The 17,248-nt window shown below is 41.0% G+C and overlaps 1 protein-coding gene across 1 annotated transcript in view; it reads right to left on the bottom strand.

Annotated features, from left to right (window-relative positions):
- Positions 1 to 16,939, bottom strand: part of ADTRP (androgen dependent TFPI regulating protein) — a 32,157-nt gene extending 15,218 nt beyond the window's left edge. Inside the window, exons 1-3 of the mRNA XM_062568048.1 lie at positions 16,647 to 16,939; positions 9,025 to 9,159; positions 7,519 to 7,620 (exon numbers count right to left, since the gene is read on the bottom strand). Coding sequence (XP_062424032.1) covers positions 7,519 to 7,620; positions 9,025 to 9,159; positions 16,647 to 16,799 — 390 coding nt within the window. The 5' untranslated portion in view covers positions 16,800 to 16,939. The remainder of the gene's footprint in view (positions 1 to 7,518; positions 7,621 to 9,024; positions 9,160 to 16,646) is intronic.
- Positions 16,940 to 17,248: the final 309 nt, after the last annotated feature.

Raw genomic sequence — 17,248 nt, 5'->3', positions numbered from 1 at the left:
TTTTTTAAAGGTCTTCAGTTTATCCTGAGTACTGGTACATGACTTATGAAAATATGTATTTCATCTTCTCTATACATAATTGTACATCTCTAAGAATATCTTGCCATAATATTAACCCAATTTTGTTTAGTAATATATGATTAGTTTATTCCTAGTTAGAGAATCACTGTATATATAACTGGATATAATCTTTATAGGGCCATATAAATTGTTGGTTTGCCACACAAATGACTTCTCAAGACTGCTTTTTACAATGTCTCTTAACTGTCTTCATGCACCCCCACAATGCAAATGTACTTTTTGGTTTTTGGTTTTTCTTTTGTTTTATCTTTTGTAGATATAAAGCTTCTTTTTTCCGTCATCCTTTTCACCTCTGCGCAAGTCCCAGAAACCAATTGCAGGCCCAATAAACACATGAGAAGGTCTCCGCTTGCATTTCCGTTGCCTGAGAGCCTTCTGGTGAGCTCACGTACTTCTGCAAAGCTCCCTTAGGGTTTCTAGCTTGGCCATTAACGGTAATTCGCAGCGGAGATCCTGTGGAGCAGAGGAGCACGTTGACAAGAGGAGGCGAGCTCCTCGGGACGCGCTTCGATACAGCAAGTTTCGGAGGACCGTACTGGGGGGCTGCGGGGCGCAAAGCGGGCTCTTCGCCTGCGGCGCGCAGCCAGCTTCTCGCAGCTGCTGGAAGCTGGCGGCGGCGTTAGTGACGGACCGTGTGCCACGGTGAATCGTACCAGCTGAAAGGCTTCAAAGGCTTCTCATTTTCTTCTTGCAAAATACGTGTTTTCTCATTCTGGTTTTATTTACCATAGGTCTCTATGAGCCACAGTTCATTAAAGGCGCTTTAAACCCTGTTTAGCTACGCTTTTAAATTGACATTTCTCTAGAGAGTGCAATAACTGCATGGAGCCAAATTCAAATACGCAGGTTTGCCTCTTGCTTTAAAGAAAACTCAGTAATTAGGCTTAGATTGACACCCATCAAAACATTGGCAAAAATTGCTGGAAACAGTGACTCATTTTTTTATTTCAATTAACGGTTTCTCAGTTTCACGTATAAACAGTGAAGCTGACAAAACTCATTATCGCAGAGGGAGAAAAAACTATTTCACTCCAAGGTAAGGAAAAATCCCTAAAACAAGAGCTGTGCATGCTGGTCTGGCTGCCAGTGAGCCGAATGAAAGATAGGACTTATGGTTTTTCCCTTAGTGTAAAACTTATTGCTTTTCTGTTCTTTTAAATATTAATACATTGGTATGTCTAAATACTTCTTGTTGAGGAAAGCTTTTCATTTACTAATAATATTAGGATGGAAGTATTTTAAATGGCTTATTTTTCTGCACTGAGCAGAAGAATAAAGGCTATGGGACTCTCGAAGTTATCGCAGACATTTTGTTAAATCATCACATTTATAATCTGAATTCTGCTTCCAGCTATTTGTTTAAAAGAATCTGTGTGGCTACTTTTGTCAACTATGATTTTTAACCTGAATTTGGTTTATTTGCTTTTATGCTGACATAGTCAGGGGAATTTCAACTAATTATAAAATTTCAGAAGTCTTTCGTTGCTCATGAACTTTGACATATGAATACAAGGGAAAAGGTTTCTTAGGAACTTTATCTGAAATATTGGCGTATTAATTAGTCTCCCGCAGAGAAGGATGAGATTATAATATTTTCCAGTGTCTTTATTTTTTGTTTCCTACTCTATGTTGTATGTTGTTTTCTGGGATACATTTCAGGTTTGTAAGTTAAACTGAGATAAATAGTCCTCTCTGAATACTTTTTCCACTGGTTGGTAAGACCACACAGTATTTTTACCTCCTGTATATGTTATTTTGAGGAATCCATGCACATAGTCAATGCTATATGCTTGCTTTGCTTTTGAGGATATAAGTAAAAGCAAGTTTTCCAGGGCTAAGGAGACGGGTTGGGTAGGATTTCTGCTCGGCTGCCGGCTGCAGCCTGTGCTGTGCTTCAAGCACATGAATAATCTCCCTAGAGCTGCTGAGATCACGCGTGGGCTTAACGCATGCGTCTCAGTTTGACTCAGTCTGACCCTGCTTGACTCCAGAGTCAAGGAAATGATGCCATCATTGACCAGGGCTGTTTGTTTCTAATTTGTCTGTATTTACATACCCTCTGTGGCTGCTCTCCGTTAAAATGTGAGGCTATAACAGGGGATTTTCACAGTTTGCACTGGCCAAGCTGAACTACCCTCGGCAGAGTCAGACGCCGTCAAGTGCTTTTGAAAAAGTGCCCATCTTCTTTCAGATGAATTCCCCAAAGAGCCTGGGTGCTGAAAACCACAGGTAGATACTCATGATTGCATCTTCTCCATCAGTATGTTACTGCAAACAAAAAGTGAAAGTCCATTTCCATGCTGTCTTACAAGATGTAGAAAACCAATGTCTATGTATTGAAGCTTGAGGTGTTTACCCGGTTATTCAGTTCTCGGTTGAGAGATATCCCATTGTCCTGAGAAATTTCCTTTGAGTTGGATGTTTCTATAAACAATTACACTCCATGTTATCTGAGCATAATAAAACTAAATGGTTTCCTGTCACCATAACCACTACTTAGTTTTATACTCCTCATAATTTTCTGGATCGCTGTACTCTCTCTCCTTTCTTGGCTTCCTCTTGGAACAAATTCCCCCCTTTGATTTATTTTACTATGATACTGTCTTCATTCAAATACCTCCTCTAAAATATTACTCTATAATCTGTCCTTTTTTATTTTTTCCTCCTTTCTTAACCATTTCCTTTCAGGGGTGGGAAGGGCTTAAGCAGTATTGTTCATTTTATTGTTTTGTTTACTATTGTTTAAATAGTAAGTTGGCTTGGTTAAATTATTTAAATAAATAAACTTTTCATGTTACTTGGCTTTTATTTTATGAGCAGAGCGGGAGATACAGAGAGTTCTAGTTCTGAGCAGGTATGATAATAAATTAGTCAGGAAGCTGTTGCTCAAGTTTAACTTTAGCATCATTCTTCTCTGAACTTTCAGCTACCACCTGTTTCTGCCTTTTCCTCGTCCATTAATGTTCATCTGCCAAGCAATAATTTTTCTGTGTTTTTTTTGAGTTAGGCAGTTATTTTGGGGGCGTGGTTGTGAAAATGGAGGAAACATCATAGTAATTGTATGGTCAAAGGTAGAACAGCATCAGAGGTAACATTTCCTGCGTGCATACATGTGTGTTTGCAAATAAATCCCTGGCTGAATATCTGAATGCTTATTAGCAAATGTTTTGTGTCAACGTCAAAGCCAGAATTTTAATCACATTTATCCCTGACATTAGACACATAGTCGAAGAAAGTGATGTTGTACTGCAGCTGGAAGGGAACATGAGACTAAAATGACACATCTCTTCACTGTGGAATATTTTTCTCCAGCTGTTCATTCACGGGGCGGGTTGTGGAGGCTGCACCTGTGCACTCTGGGGTAGCAGAAGTCAGGGAGGATTCCCTGCCATAACATTTGTCTCTGAAACACATACTCTCTCCCTGAGGAAATGGGCTAATGTCAACAAAAATGGAAACTTCAAAAAAATGTATGTAGTGCTGGGAAAAGTTAAGCATCTTTGCACTTAAATGTGTCGGGTGATTAATTTAACGTGCCATATCCCTCACACAGACATTCTTCTTCTTTGCCAAAAGCTGAACACATTTGGGAGTCTGTAAATGTCCATAGTTGCCAGAGAGCTTAAAATTTAGATACTGTGAAATGCAAACAAATGGAAATGTTTCTCTCTTTTGTAAATATGAAAGAATTATTAAGCATTAAATACCAGTTGCAAGAAGAATCGATTGAGTTGGTCAGAGCTGAAACTGAAGTGGCTCTTGCATACGTGCTTGGAGCTTGAGCAAGTGGCTTCTGCTGTACACACAGATTTTGCAACCACTGGGTTGGTTATTGATGCAGGAGCTTCCTAAAGTAACTAGAGTAACATATAATCCTTCACACAGATGCCCTTATGTACAAATAAAAGTGAGTGGTAGGTCATTTTTCTTCTGTGCCTCCATTTACCATCCCTCTGTTAGTCTTAGTTATTTAGTTTACAGGATATCCAGAACATGCATAGCTCATAACTATCTGTCTGTAAAGTGCCAAGGACCATAAAATCTTGATTTTCATCAAGGTGGGAGGGTAAACTAGCTACAGAATAAGTTATGCAAAGAGATGGATAAACCAAATATAGCTGCAGCCCGAAAATAAAATGTGCTTTTTCCAAGATTGTGCTTTACAGACTAAAAAAACATAAACCTTCTTTACAAAAGGACAGTTGTACCATTACAGTTTTTGTGGATGAATCTGGACAATGTTGACATATAACCTTTCTTTTGTTATAGAAAAACGTTTTTGAGTGATCTCTTCTGACCCACTGTTGCCCCTTTTTGCTTAACGTTCAATTGTCAGCCCCTTTGAAATGTAGTATTCCCTTATACTGCCATTAAATTGAATAATACATGCATATGATTCAATCCAAGCTGTCTACAGCAGTTAGTAACCTTCCGGAGAGTATCCAGATGTTGCTTGAAAAGAGAAGACTGAGAAAGAAATAAACAATTTCACTTGGTGACCGGGCCAATGCAGCTTTTAATCTCGGCCATCTTCCACTTAGAAAATCTTGTTCAAGTAAAATAACTGTGCTTGAGACCTAAGTATTTTTTTTTCAGTCATGAGTCTCAAAGCTTTGTGTAAAGATGGTAAAACATAATTATCCAAGACAGACAGAAGAGGAAACTGAGGCACCAGCTTGGGTTAAACTCCATAGAAAGGCAGCGAGAGAAACACAGGTATGCTGGAACCTACAGCCTCTTTAAATTATTAGCAGGATTTCTTTCTGCATTAGCCAACCTTTCTGCAAAACAAAAAAACGTTCCTGTTGAGACTGCAAAGATGTGGCTAGAAAACAGTGTTCTAGGTACAGCTCTGGATCCCAGGTGGGCAAGGACACTGTCATAGTGTAGGAGTAGTAGATGGGGAAAATGAGTGGCTGGTTGATTGTTACAAGGAAGATGCTAAAACATCGCTGTGAACTCAGGAAGATTGGTATTCCTGAACTGTTTCTGTGTGCTTATTTTTTAGATTCACTCATCAGTTACATAACAACATATGCTTTCCCTATTTACAATGTTAAAATAGACTAAGTTAAAAAAAAACCCCACTCCTACTGCAAACGATAGGGCACTGATGTATACCGCTGATGTCTTTTTTTCTACCAAGGCCAGCTAGATGCTACATTCAATATCTACTGTGAAATGTCTGTAATCTCAAACCATGAAGTATAGCAATGTGCAAGAAAACAAAGTCCAGAGAAAAAGTGTCTGTTTGACAATCAACACTTGGAGATTGGTCCCTTCAAGCGTTGGTAGCTCCCTGGATCTTCACAGTGTTTCCAGTGGGTATTTTGGATTGGAAAAAAGAATTGCCTCAGCTAAGCTTGAAGACCTGAACATATTTGTCTAGAAATAAAGCTTTCTGCAATGCTGAAAGACAGCTTCCTTCTAAAGCACATCAAAAGTTTTCTTTTCAAATCTCCATCATGGCATTTGTAGAAATTTTGCCTTCAGCCATAGTTTTGCTGCCCACCTCACCTGTTTCCACAACTAAGAAGTTGTGGTAATCCTATATATACTTTTATGGGGACTAAACTGAGCAGGTTCTCTTTTGGCTGGAGGGATATTGTGTTGGCTGCATAATGGCCCTTGTTTCAGAGCCAGGCAATGCAGCACACAGTTTACTTCAGTGAATTGGTGGATAACTGACTTCTAAGACACTGGTACTGGAACACATCCCAAAAGATGTGGCTTGTCAATAGCAGGCATCAGTCTACACTTGTGGCAGATGTCTTACACTCACTAGTTACTGGAAGGAAAACTTCCCACCCAGGAACTGTCAAATGCAAGATGTCTGCAGAGTATTAAGAGCTTTAGAAATAAAATACTAGGTTTTGATAGAGGTTTGCTTTGTGTAAAGTTTCTCTCGTCAAAATAATTTTGAGGAAGAATTGTTTTTCTTTTTTAACACCTGTTTTTGACATTTCTGAGATGGAAAAGCTTTTTGTTGTTGTCAAAATGACTCTGTTATGAAATGTAGATGTAGGTAGGCTAAGAAAGAAGTTATAATGAACACATTTTAGGAATTCCTGCAAATAGTTCTTCCACATAAAACAAAAATGTAAGTTCTAGCACCTCTCAACCTACCCAAGTCATAAATAAATGTGGAAATGGAAAGGGCAAATTCCCAGCTGTGCTCTGAGATTAAAACAGAAAGCAAAGCCCATCTTCTCTCACTCCCATACACCCTTCCCTTCCTCAGTTCATCTATTACTGTGAAGAGTTTACTCAACTTTGACTGGTCACTGGTACTGAATCCTGGAGGACCTGAAGCTGATGTGTTATTGAGAACAAAAGGGATCATTTTTTTTTGGTTGACAATGCTTTTGAGAAAGAGCAGCCCCTGCTTGCATCTGTTTGGAGGTTTGGCGTGTTGCTTCGGAGCCTCGGTGGAGATGGATTTGGGGGCAGAGAGCAGGTGATGAGGTTAAAAGTGCAAAATGACTGCAGTTTGTCACTTGGATATCAGTAATGTGGCTATGTCTATGTATGTTTGGATTCCGGATGCATGTATTTGAATATGTATATGTAAATCAAGTGGCTGTTCAAAACATTTAACAAGTGTTTTCAGCTCAAAATCCTAAAGCCTCTTGCATTTATCTTCAAAACACATTGCCACTGCTGCAGTGGATTGCAATGTGTTGTGTTTAAGAAACTCAAGTCTAGAGATAAATGAGACTTCTGTGCGATTATTTCATACTTTCTGGCTCTCCTGATTAAGTCTAGCACTGAACATCTCCCTTCTCTCCCCCTTCCCACTAGCCCCATGAGGCCACTATGACCTTACAATCCACCCACAGTTTCCATGTTACTGTCAGTCTCCTTACACTTGACTGATGAGAAATACGTGATTATTCAACACATCATAAAAACAGTCAGAGCAAATGAAGGAGAAATCTGGAAGGTATTTATAGAAATCTGTAAACAATCATTTCAGTTCAGCTATTCAAAGCTGTGCACACATTAGCTTATTAGCTGTTGGGCTGTCATATGTTCTTTGGTTCTTTTACCTTTTTTAAACATTAAGAAATGCTTTGCTGTACTCCTAGCCATTTTGTATTTCATAGGCTTATGTTTGCAGAAACAATCTATTTTTTGAGTTACAATAACTGAGTAGGATTTTTTTTTATCTATGACTTCACATCATTTCATTGTCTTAAGAGATTCGACAAGCAATAATTCAATGACTTTCCTTGTGTGCTAAAAGCCTTCTTTAGGCAACTTCAAGCACATGCATCTGTCTGTTGTGTACAGCTCAACATCAGCTTCAGAGAAGTAGGAAGAAAGAAGTGAGAAAGAAGCAGTTGTGAAACTCTTTCAGAAAGCTACAGAATGCAATGATGGGATGCGCATTGCCAAGCCTCTATTCTGTGCAAGAGAGTGGTGTTTCTTACTCACCATAGCGTGATTTAACCATGGGGGAATGATTCCATCAAGGCTTTTGGGGTAAACCAGCTCTCGATTGTAGGTATACAGTGCCCAAAAGGATACACACACAAACTGGAAACAAAATAAGTGAAAGAAAAACATAGTTGATGGGAGTTAGATAGTGCTTTCATTTCTGAGAAGGCAAAATATCTCCTACATGAAAAATGATGAGATTGCCAGATAATTAGATATATCACATGTTACCACATAAAGAAAGGAATTTTTACAGTGAGGTGCAGTGCTCTGTGCTGATACTGTGAGAAACCTTTCCTTTATTAGCTGCCAACCTTGACATTTTCTTTGGAATACTTGAGTAGCTTTAAACTTCACTTTTTTTTACAGGTGGGATCTTTTGATGATCCAGAAGTTCTCAAACAGAGGTTGGTTGTCAAGCCACGGCTCAGTAACAAAGTAAAAACAGATCTTGGTGAGACGGTTCTTCTAAAATTTACCCTATCTTTAAAATTCATAAGCCTAATTCCTTAATTGCAGGAGCAGAAACAAGCTGCATTGTGGGCACTCGTCTCCTCCAATAGAGGAGGATTTACAGTGGAAAAATTTAGCTGGAGGAAATGAGCTCTGGTGTCAGCTACTGATATCCAGGAGTTTATTTGCACTTTCTTGGCCTCATTTGCTAGTTGAGCACATCTGCATCTGGGGTTAGAAATCAGGGGTTTGAGATGCTGGAAGACTACTGCTTCCGTCGTGTGCGCACTGTGAGGATGCTTGGGGATATGACAGCAGCCTTGTGAAGACGCCTGTGCAGGGAAGATGATAAACGAGCCAGTGCAGCTCCATCCCTGGCAGGACTTCTTTACTGAGCCAGCACACTGAGCTGCTTGGGGACCAGATTTAAGTAGCTCTTCTCAGCACGTGAGATCACAGGTTTCACTTACGCACAGCAGTACCAACACGTCTAAGTAACCCTCTGGTTCCCATTCAACTCGTAACAGTGTGGTAAAAAGCATCGTCCATGTGTGAGTAGATGCTCCATGGTGAACCTGATGTCAGCTATGGCTGTAACTAACGTCCTGTGAATCTGTTTCTCTCTCATGCTTATTTAAAGCCATTCTGGAGTCAGAGAAGGGAGTGCAAGATCCTGCTGCCTCTTAGGTACTGTCTCATATCCTGCTGGCCTGTGCTGCCCTTCAGGGAAATGCCATAAGTAGATAATGCCAAAGCTATTTGGGACATAAGATTAACGGAGAGGTTACGCTTCACCCGTTGGGGTCAGTTTGTGTTTGTTCAGGGACAGCAACCCTAAAGTTTGTACAGCAGGCTTTGCATTCAACTGAGAACAAGATTTGTAGGCAGATCTGAGCACCGTTTTTTCTTTTAAATGCTCCAGAACCATTTTCAAATGGTAAAAGAAAGCATACTTGTTAGTTATTATCTGTTTTATATATGTACATGCTATGCAATATACATCTATGAATATATAGAAACTAATTATTTTTATGTACAGAGGTTACTTACTGTGGACACTGGGAAAGCCAGGACACTGAAAAGAAGGTCTCTGCTGGAAATTACGCACTTAACACATCGCAGTTTCTTAATTAGTCTCAACACATCAGTCAGGAAGGACACCCCATAGAAGAGAGCCTGCAAAACCTGAAGTAATTACACCTAATGAGGGAAACTTATCCAGCTTTAATTAGCACGTTGCTCAGTGAACTCAGTTCTTGCTCCTCAGGGAGCTGTTTTGTTCATGAGCTGCAAGCCCACATGAGGGAAATAGCTTTTGGCTAAATCTTTTTTACTAACCGAAACTGATTAAATACAGTAGTTTGGGAGATAACTTTAACAGTATCTCGTTTAATAGACTAAACAGAGATGTGTGATGTGATTTAGATTGGAGGGTGGAAGGATGTGTTGAAAGCTGGCTCCTTCACACTTTATATGTTAATTGTTATGTTCAATGTATCTGAGCAGGAACAGGAGAGAACAAAACTCAGAAAATGCCAAGAAAGGTTTTCCATAAAGCAATTGCTAGATAGCTTCTCTTATGGCATAGCCAACACAGGGCCTTCTTTCTGGGGACTCGTAGCGCAACTGCTCTCATGTTGTACCAGCCAAGTAGTGCTAAATGCTCCAACATGTTAATGTGGTGCAAAAGTTACCAAAACCTGATCCTCTTTTGCTGAATTCAATGGAATTCAGGAAATGATTTCAAGTGCTTAAAAACAGAAATCCATACCTTAGTAACTGGAACTGAGTAAGTTGAGCTCTGATGCTAATGAATTCTAGATTTTTTTTTTTTTTTAATATCATTCACAAGTACTGAGGATAGGGTTGCCTGGTGAGGGAGCTGGGAGGATTTTGCAAATAATCAGATAAGTGCACTGCAATACAATTCATTTCTGCAAACTGGATTTGCAATTGTCAGAAAATTGTCATTTAAACCAATATTGCTTTTCTGATTACTTCATTGTCTCTCCTAATGCTACACAACAGATTGTGCTGAACCAGATGTGTCAGAAAGCAAGACAAAGCCTATCAGAAAAGTACTTCTCTTTCCCTGCTGCCTTGCATTCAGCACCACGTCTGATCCAGCTCTGCTAAGTCATGGGGTGTCCTCTTCTTTTCAAGACTAGGTTGTCCCAAAGAGAAGTGAGACGGGAAATTCAGTCTATAGCAGATGCTCAGCCAGCTAGTGCTGCTTAAATGGAAAGAGGCTGTGTTACAGCTTTCAGGATGAGATCTCTTTTGCCATGATCTTACTCTGAATCAGATATTTATTTAGAGCGAAGCGTGTGATGTCTGAAGTTGGGGCTGATTACTTCATCGGTTTCTGATGGAGCCGAGAAGGGTGGTGCTGGGGAGGTGACAGAATTAGAGCAATACTTTTCCCTCAGAAATTCCTCTATTATCAAAACGTCTGAGTTGAGGAAAGGAGCATGATTTCACCGTGCCCATCTTCAAACAAGCGCTTCCTCAAGCATTTTCAGGAAGTCTTAGAAACTGAGTCCTCTTGAGGAGGCCTGACTGAAGTATTAATGCAGTTATCTACAGCTATCCCCATCTGCATCCCGGCTTCCAGGCTAAGGGAAAGGACATGCACAGTCCAGACGGTGGCCACGGTCGACTCCAGCCCAGAGTCCATCCAAGTGACTGGCACTGTGCCTCTGTCGCCATGCAAGCCCATGGGGGAGCAGATGGGCACATGCTAATGCGGGCAGGTGAGGTGCCCCCGGTCACTCCGGCGGTGTGTATCAGAGGTCACACATCACCCAGGTCAGCTGCAACGCCCACGTCTCCTCTGAAGAACATGAGGTGTGCAGCCACATTTTTACATTAAAACTGTGCCGCTTCATCAGAACTGACCTACAGCTTGGTTCGGTTTCAAGACACCCAAAATAGCTATTTTAAATATGGTTTTCTTTCTCCGTTATCACAATGGGTTTCTGTAACTCCGGACATAATTCAGTTCTTAGGGACTCAACCCTGCAAGCTGTGGGCCTGGCCCAGAAGAGTACTTACTGGGGCGAGGTGTACTTGGAGCCGAGGATGTGTTCGGCCCAAGTATGTGCCCAGAACACCGAAACCTAGTCCTGGAAGGGCTACAAAAAGCCTCGTAATGAACAGAAGCCGTTGTTGCACCCTAAATAGCCGGCAGTAACTTTCTGTAAAACGCATGAAAAATGGCTGCAAGAGGGTGGTGACACATGGTGACTAATTGCCAATAAAGCAATTAGGGAAAGGCACGGTTCCCAGGGGATGGGGCTGTTACTATCTTGTTCATGGTTGGGCTTACATTAACCATGAGACAGGGATAGGGCTTCTCCCTTTTTCTCCCCCTCCTCTCCCTTTCAAAATTAACTAAAATAAACATTTCTGAAAAGAAACAGATAGTCCCAAAACAGCCACATTCTCAGTCTGGTAAATATTCTGTCATATGCAGGAGAAGACAATGTTATCTTCCATATGGAAAATACTTATCTGTATATGTAGTCTGATCTATTTCTCTGGTTGAACATAAAAAAAAAAAAAAAAAAAAAAAAAAAAAGAAGAAGAAGAAAGAAAGAAAAAGCAATTCCTGAAGGAGTTTGAACTCAGTCTCAGGAGTTTATTTTTGTGGTGCTCATAGCTCTACCCTTGTCCATCATAGAGTACTCAAAGGGATTTTGGTTAGTTTGTAATCAGCCTGCATTTTCAGGAGCAACGGGAGAATACAAAAGTACTTTTCAAACAAGAAAACTGAGCATAGCTAGAATCCTTCCTAGCATTTCAATAATACACAGCCTGGCAGGATGAACCACCAATAGACTTGAATTAGGACTGCAAATCTGCATTCTTCCAGACTCGAGCTTATTCCTACAAGAAAAGAGTATCCAATTCTTGCAGCCTTTCACTAATGGGAGAATGTTGACATTAAAAAAAATTGACATGAAAACATCAAATTATTCCAGATGTCCTGTGAATTTCCCAACCAGCAGTGCTGGCACTCACAAATATATTGCAGCCACTTATAGAATATAAATTCACTGACTGTAAATAAAGAGGATCCCCTAAAGTATTCCCACAAGAATAGAAAGAGGACTGGAAGCATTCAGAAAACTAATGATTAACCCAAAGAGGAGAATATGGATTTGATTATCCTTTTTGGAGAGATTTTGCTTTTCTCTATAAACTCTGCAAAGTTACATGGTGCTAGGTGCTTTAGAAATGCTTAATCTGGCCAGATAGATTTTCCAAACTAAGAATAATTGTGAAAAAAACAAACTTCATTTTTATCTGCTGCCCCTTTTTATCAAAGGGGTATTTCTATTTAACTAACCTGACATGATTTATTTTCACATATAAGATCTAGTCATATGAGTATACTGAATTCTCAAACTAGTGTAAATTACTTGAGCTCCAAGCTTTGTCCCTATGGGGGGATAAATCTAATATTCCAAGTAGGCTATTAGACATAACAGCGAGCATTTAGTATAGACACATATATAGTCTCATAATAACGTTCTGGAAAATATGTATAATAAATACTAGGTCTATTTTGGAATAAATAAAAAACAGCTTTCAGGAGAATTGAAAACATTTCAATTACAGGAGACAAAAGTGTAAGGAATAAAATGGGATAGGAATGCAGTTAATAGTTTTTTAAAGGTGCAGTGTCTCTTCATGCAACGATTTACTATGATTTATGGCAATGAGCAGACTTTTATGAGCTCAGATACTAGTCAATGAATGATTCAGCTTCAGCTGTTCTGTTCTGTTAAGACAAATGGACACAAAACTGTTTTTATCTGTCATTTCTACTTGTTCAATAATTAATCAATGAACACCTCTGAAACTAAACCTACGTATCTTCTCTTTCTTTCTTTCTTTCTTTCTTTCTTTCTTTTTTAACAAAAATAGCTCCTTTTTGGGTCTTGATTGCGATAATCATTAGCTAGATAGCTGAATCCAAAATAAGATCAGAGCTGTAGTCCTCTTGGGAGAATCATATGGATAGTGAGGAACTGAAAGAGTCACTAAAAGAGGATCACATCTAGAAGAAATTCTTTCAGCAGAGCTAGGAGTCCAACTGTATATATGTCCCTGGAAAAATTCACATTTCCCAGTATCTTTCATTTCACAAGAGCAAGTGAGACACAGCAATTTTCTGTAGGATGGAATTTCTTGCGTTTTCTAAAAAGCAATTCCAAAGAGCGAAGAAGAGGAGTTTGGGGGAAAAATTTCCGAGCAATGGAGCCGGCAAATGCCAGAGGCCAGGCAGTCGCAGCCTGGCAGGACATGGAGGAGCTGGACGAGCGCTCTCTCCACCTGGCCCGGGGAGGTTTTGGAGGCACAGGCCCAGCCCAGTGCGGCAATTCCTCCAGATCAGCCTCTTCCAGCAGGAATTGCTGTTCTGCTCTTCTTTCCTGGGACTGTATTTCTTGGCATCCCCAGGCGTTTCCTGGGCCTACTTCCAAATGTGCAGAAGTGCAACCCAGTTGTTATTTGCAGCCGCGCGTGCGGGAAGGCAGCCACCTGAGCACTCGTCCATTCGAAGGGGACATCGGAAAACGTGACTTCGCCGCTCTGAGCCCCGGCTGCGAATATTTCTCCCCCCCCCAACCCCTCTCCCTCTTTGGCAACCTGTTATTACAAATAAATAAATAAATAATCTCTGCAAAGGACTACAAACCATGAAGGAGCAATTTTCCACTCCCTGCCCTGTGACCACCTTTACTGTGCGAGAGAAAGGCAACGTTGTCTTCAGCCAAATCATCTCCCTGTTGGCTGACAGCTCCGTTTTAGAGTCAGGGCTGGATCAATAACTGGTTAAAAGATAGGGAATGAAGGACTGAATAAGAGAAGCCAGGGCCTCCGCTCACTCAGATTTAATGAGACCTGAGCCGTTCTGCAGAGTAATGAGTGAGCTAGAAAAGAAGGTGAACAGTGAGGTGATAAAGCTTCATAAATATATGTATTTTTTTTCTGTCAAAGCTAAGCCTGACTGCAAAATTGCCAAAGAATCTCAGGATACTGAGTGCCTGAGAGATCAAATAGCAGGTGAAAATCAGTGCTGGTAAATGCAAAGACATGCACTCCAGAAAAAAAAAAGCAGCCTCAAGTATATGTTTTCAGCAATGAGTTCTAAATTAACTTTTACCATTCAGGAAAGCAATTTTGGACTCTCTGTGGATTAGCTCTCTAAAATATCTAGCTTTTTGCTTATTGGTAATCAAAAAAGACAGAGAGTTAAAAAGTTTTAAGAAGGAAAAAAACAACAGACTAGGAAAGTCTTTTAGGCCACTGTATAAATCCATGCTGTGCTCATAGCTTGACTGCTGCAAGCTGTCCTACTTAACCCCTTCTTAAAAGTAGAAAAACTACTGAGCAGGACAACAAGGATGTTTTAATGAAAGCAGGAGCCCTTTGTGAAGAGAGATGAAAAGATTAGACTTTTCAGCCTAGAGGAAAGAATAACTAAGGGAAAAACATGGTAGAGGTCGCTAAAATAATGAGTGGCAAAAAAAAAAAGGAAAAGAAAAAGAAAAAAAAATAGAGAAAGAGAAAGAGAAAGAAAGAAAGAAAGGGAAAGGAACTAAATTGTAACAATTCAGTTATCAGAAAGTAGGTTTATACCAACAAAACGAATTGCTTTCTCACATCAGCAAAATGGAGTTGCGGGATTTGTTGGCACAAGATACGGAAGGTAACAAACATAAATAGTTCTGTTTTTTCTTTCGATAGATGACTGCGTAGCAGAAAGGCTTGGAATGGGGATTAGCTACAACAGCCTGGATTTAGCTCCTGGTTCAGGTCTGTATTTGCTTGTTAAACCAAGCCGAGAGGTTAAACCTGTGGACGGATCATATTACACTTGCTCTCTGACTTACATCTCTTATCTTATGTCTCCTTTTCCTGATCATCCACTGCTGGTCACTGGAGGAAGCAGGATACTAATTTCAATGAGTCTTTCTGTTTCCCAGAAGACTCAGAGAAGGATCGCTTTCTCCTCTTGACCTCATATTTTAAAGCCATGTCATTATACTGGTGAGTTAGACCTCATTATAGCTGTGTCTGGAGAAGGGGGATGGAGACTTTTGCTTTGCCTGAGGGTACGGCTGGTGCTTGGATGGGGCCAGCTTTATCCAAGAACTAAAGGAGAGGAATTGGGCAAAGAGGCAGCAGCTTGTTTGGGCCCTGGCTGTTGGTGCTTTAGTCTGCTGGCGTGTGCCAACACACTTCCCAGAGTGAGGATCTGAATATCCTTACGGTTGTTGAATCCTGACCATTTTACCGCTAGTGTTTTAGTAAAAGTTGTTTTAAAAAAATCATAAAAAGTCAAAATGATAGAAGCTAATACAGCAACATGCCAATGCAATCTTGACTGCCGCGATACATACACCCTCCTTCTTCCCGCTCTGATGGCCCTGGGCTTGGCGCCTGAGAAGGACACTGTGGCTCCCTGAAGCCTGGACTGCTGCTGGGTACCTCACATGGCTGTCACTGCTTTTTCCTTCTGGTTATAATATTTCTGAAGTCCCCAGGAGTCGTCAAAGGCCCCACCTAGAGCTGGGAACCTGTTAGGTTAGGCTCTGTGCCAGTGGAGGTGAGATTAGGTTCTTGTATTACATATCCATTGGGCACTAGAGGCACACGTAAGAGTTTGCCTTTGAACGCCGCTGTGGGGTGGCTCCTGCGTTGTCATAACATGACGCCTCTAAAGGCAGAGATAAATATAGGCAGGGCCAGGACTTCCACTGATATTTAACTCTGCCTGTCATGCAGAATGGAGGAAAGGCTATGGAGGTCCCCTTTGTCACCCTTCAGACTAGCAGGTGTCCCCGGAACTTGTGCCTGGTAGCGACACCCCCAACATGCTCCATCTTTCCAGCCCTTGACCACCACCATCGTAAGTCAGTGGCAAACCACTTGGACTGCAAACAACCCTTCTCCCTCAGAGCAGCTCTTGTGCTTTTATTGCAATTTGTACCCTGTGACATGTTAGCCTAATAGAACTGGAACACATTATGGTCAACATTTTTCCGTGTAATTTTAGGAAATGTAGCAAAAAGCAGATAGTACTATTAAAACATATGCAATAATGTCACAAGTATCTCTCTTTCCAGGTTGGAATTTCTTTTGCTCATGCTCTAAACTGATTTTCAAGTGAAGCATGTGCTCTGAGTGGCAAAATTAGCATCACGCTTTGTTTCACCTTTCCTTTAATTTGCAAGACATGCAAACCTACTGAAAATGGAAGTCAAACTGCAAGCAGTATTATAATGTGTGTTGTTGCTTCTTAGCTGTAGATTAAGGGTTAAATAACACACATCAAACTTGCACATCCTGACTGGCCGTATTCTACTTTTTTTTCCCCCCTCTTCTCACCGATAGCTCGTGCTGTATAAGGAGGCAGCTACCTCCAGCATACTCACCTTTGGAAAGCCGACCACCTTGCCACCCAGTACTCTTTCCACGTGAAGCCAGTGACCCCGTTTCACAGCACAAGCAGGGGTACCTGCTTAGTCTCCTTTGGGGCATAAACCATTAAAGGAAGCAGTTTAACAGCAGCAAATACAGCAGCTGCATATGTCTTGAGGCACAGATGGCAGACAAACAAACAGACATATTGGTATCACTGCACAACACGATTTGCTTACCAGATTGAGGACTGTCAAATATTTCCACTGCCCACCGTAAGAGAACACTTCAGATGGCCGCTCTTCTGCTCTTACGAGTGTGATTGAATAGCTGACAAAAAAATACCAGACAAAAGCAAAGCAATGGTACGCAGTGAGAGTAGAGACTTCCATGGTTCAGCTGCGAGCAAGTGCTAATAAGTCCTAAAGCAGCTTTTCTCTTAGGATCATTGGCCGCTGTGCATGGGAAACGGCAGGACAGGAGAGTTTACTTCGGAGCAGATTCAGGACACTTTGCTCTCATTGAAAGGAATATTACAATGCTGTGAACTTTGCTTCTCCGTGTTTGCTTTTTTTACTGTACTGATAGGTTTGGGAGGGGGTGGGGAAGAACAGGCTTATTCTTTGGATTTAGATGCCTTGCTCGAGATTAATGAAGATTAGTTGCAGAGTTGCATAAGTTTTTTTGCAAAAGTCGGAGTCGGGGCGGGAGGTCAGCTGCCGCTTGCGTGTAGCTGCCTGTCACGCTTTGGGCAGCGGGGGAAAACCAGCAGCAGTTGCCTTGCTTGCAGCTATCGGTGCAGCCACGTCTGCAGCTCCGCTCGGGAAATCTTTGCGACCGA

The sequence above is a fragment of the Rhea pennata genome, chromosome 2 (genome assembly GCF_028389875.1).
Source record: "Rhea pennata isolate bPtePen1 chromosome 2, bPtePen1.pri, whole genome shotgun sequence".
In the NCBI taxonomy this organism is placed as follows: domain Eukaryota; kingdom Metazoa; phylum Chordata; class Aves; order Rheiformes; family Rheidae; genus Rhea; species Rhea pennata.
The sequence above is the reverse complement of the archived record's forward strand: the minus strand, read 5'-3'. Positions and strand labels throughout refer to the sequence as shown.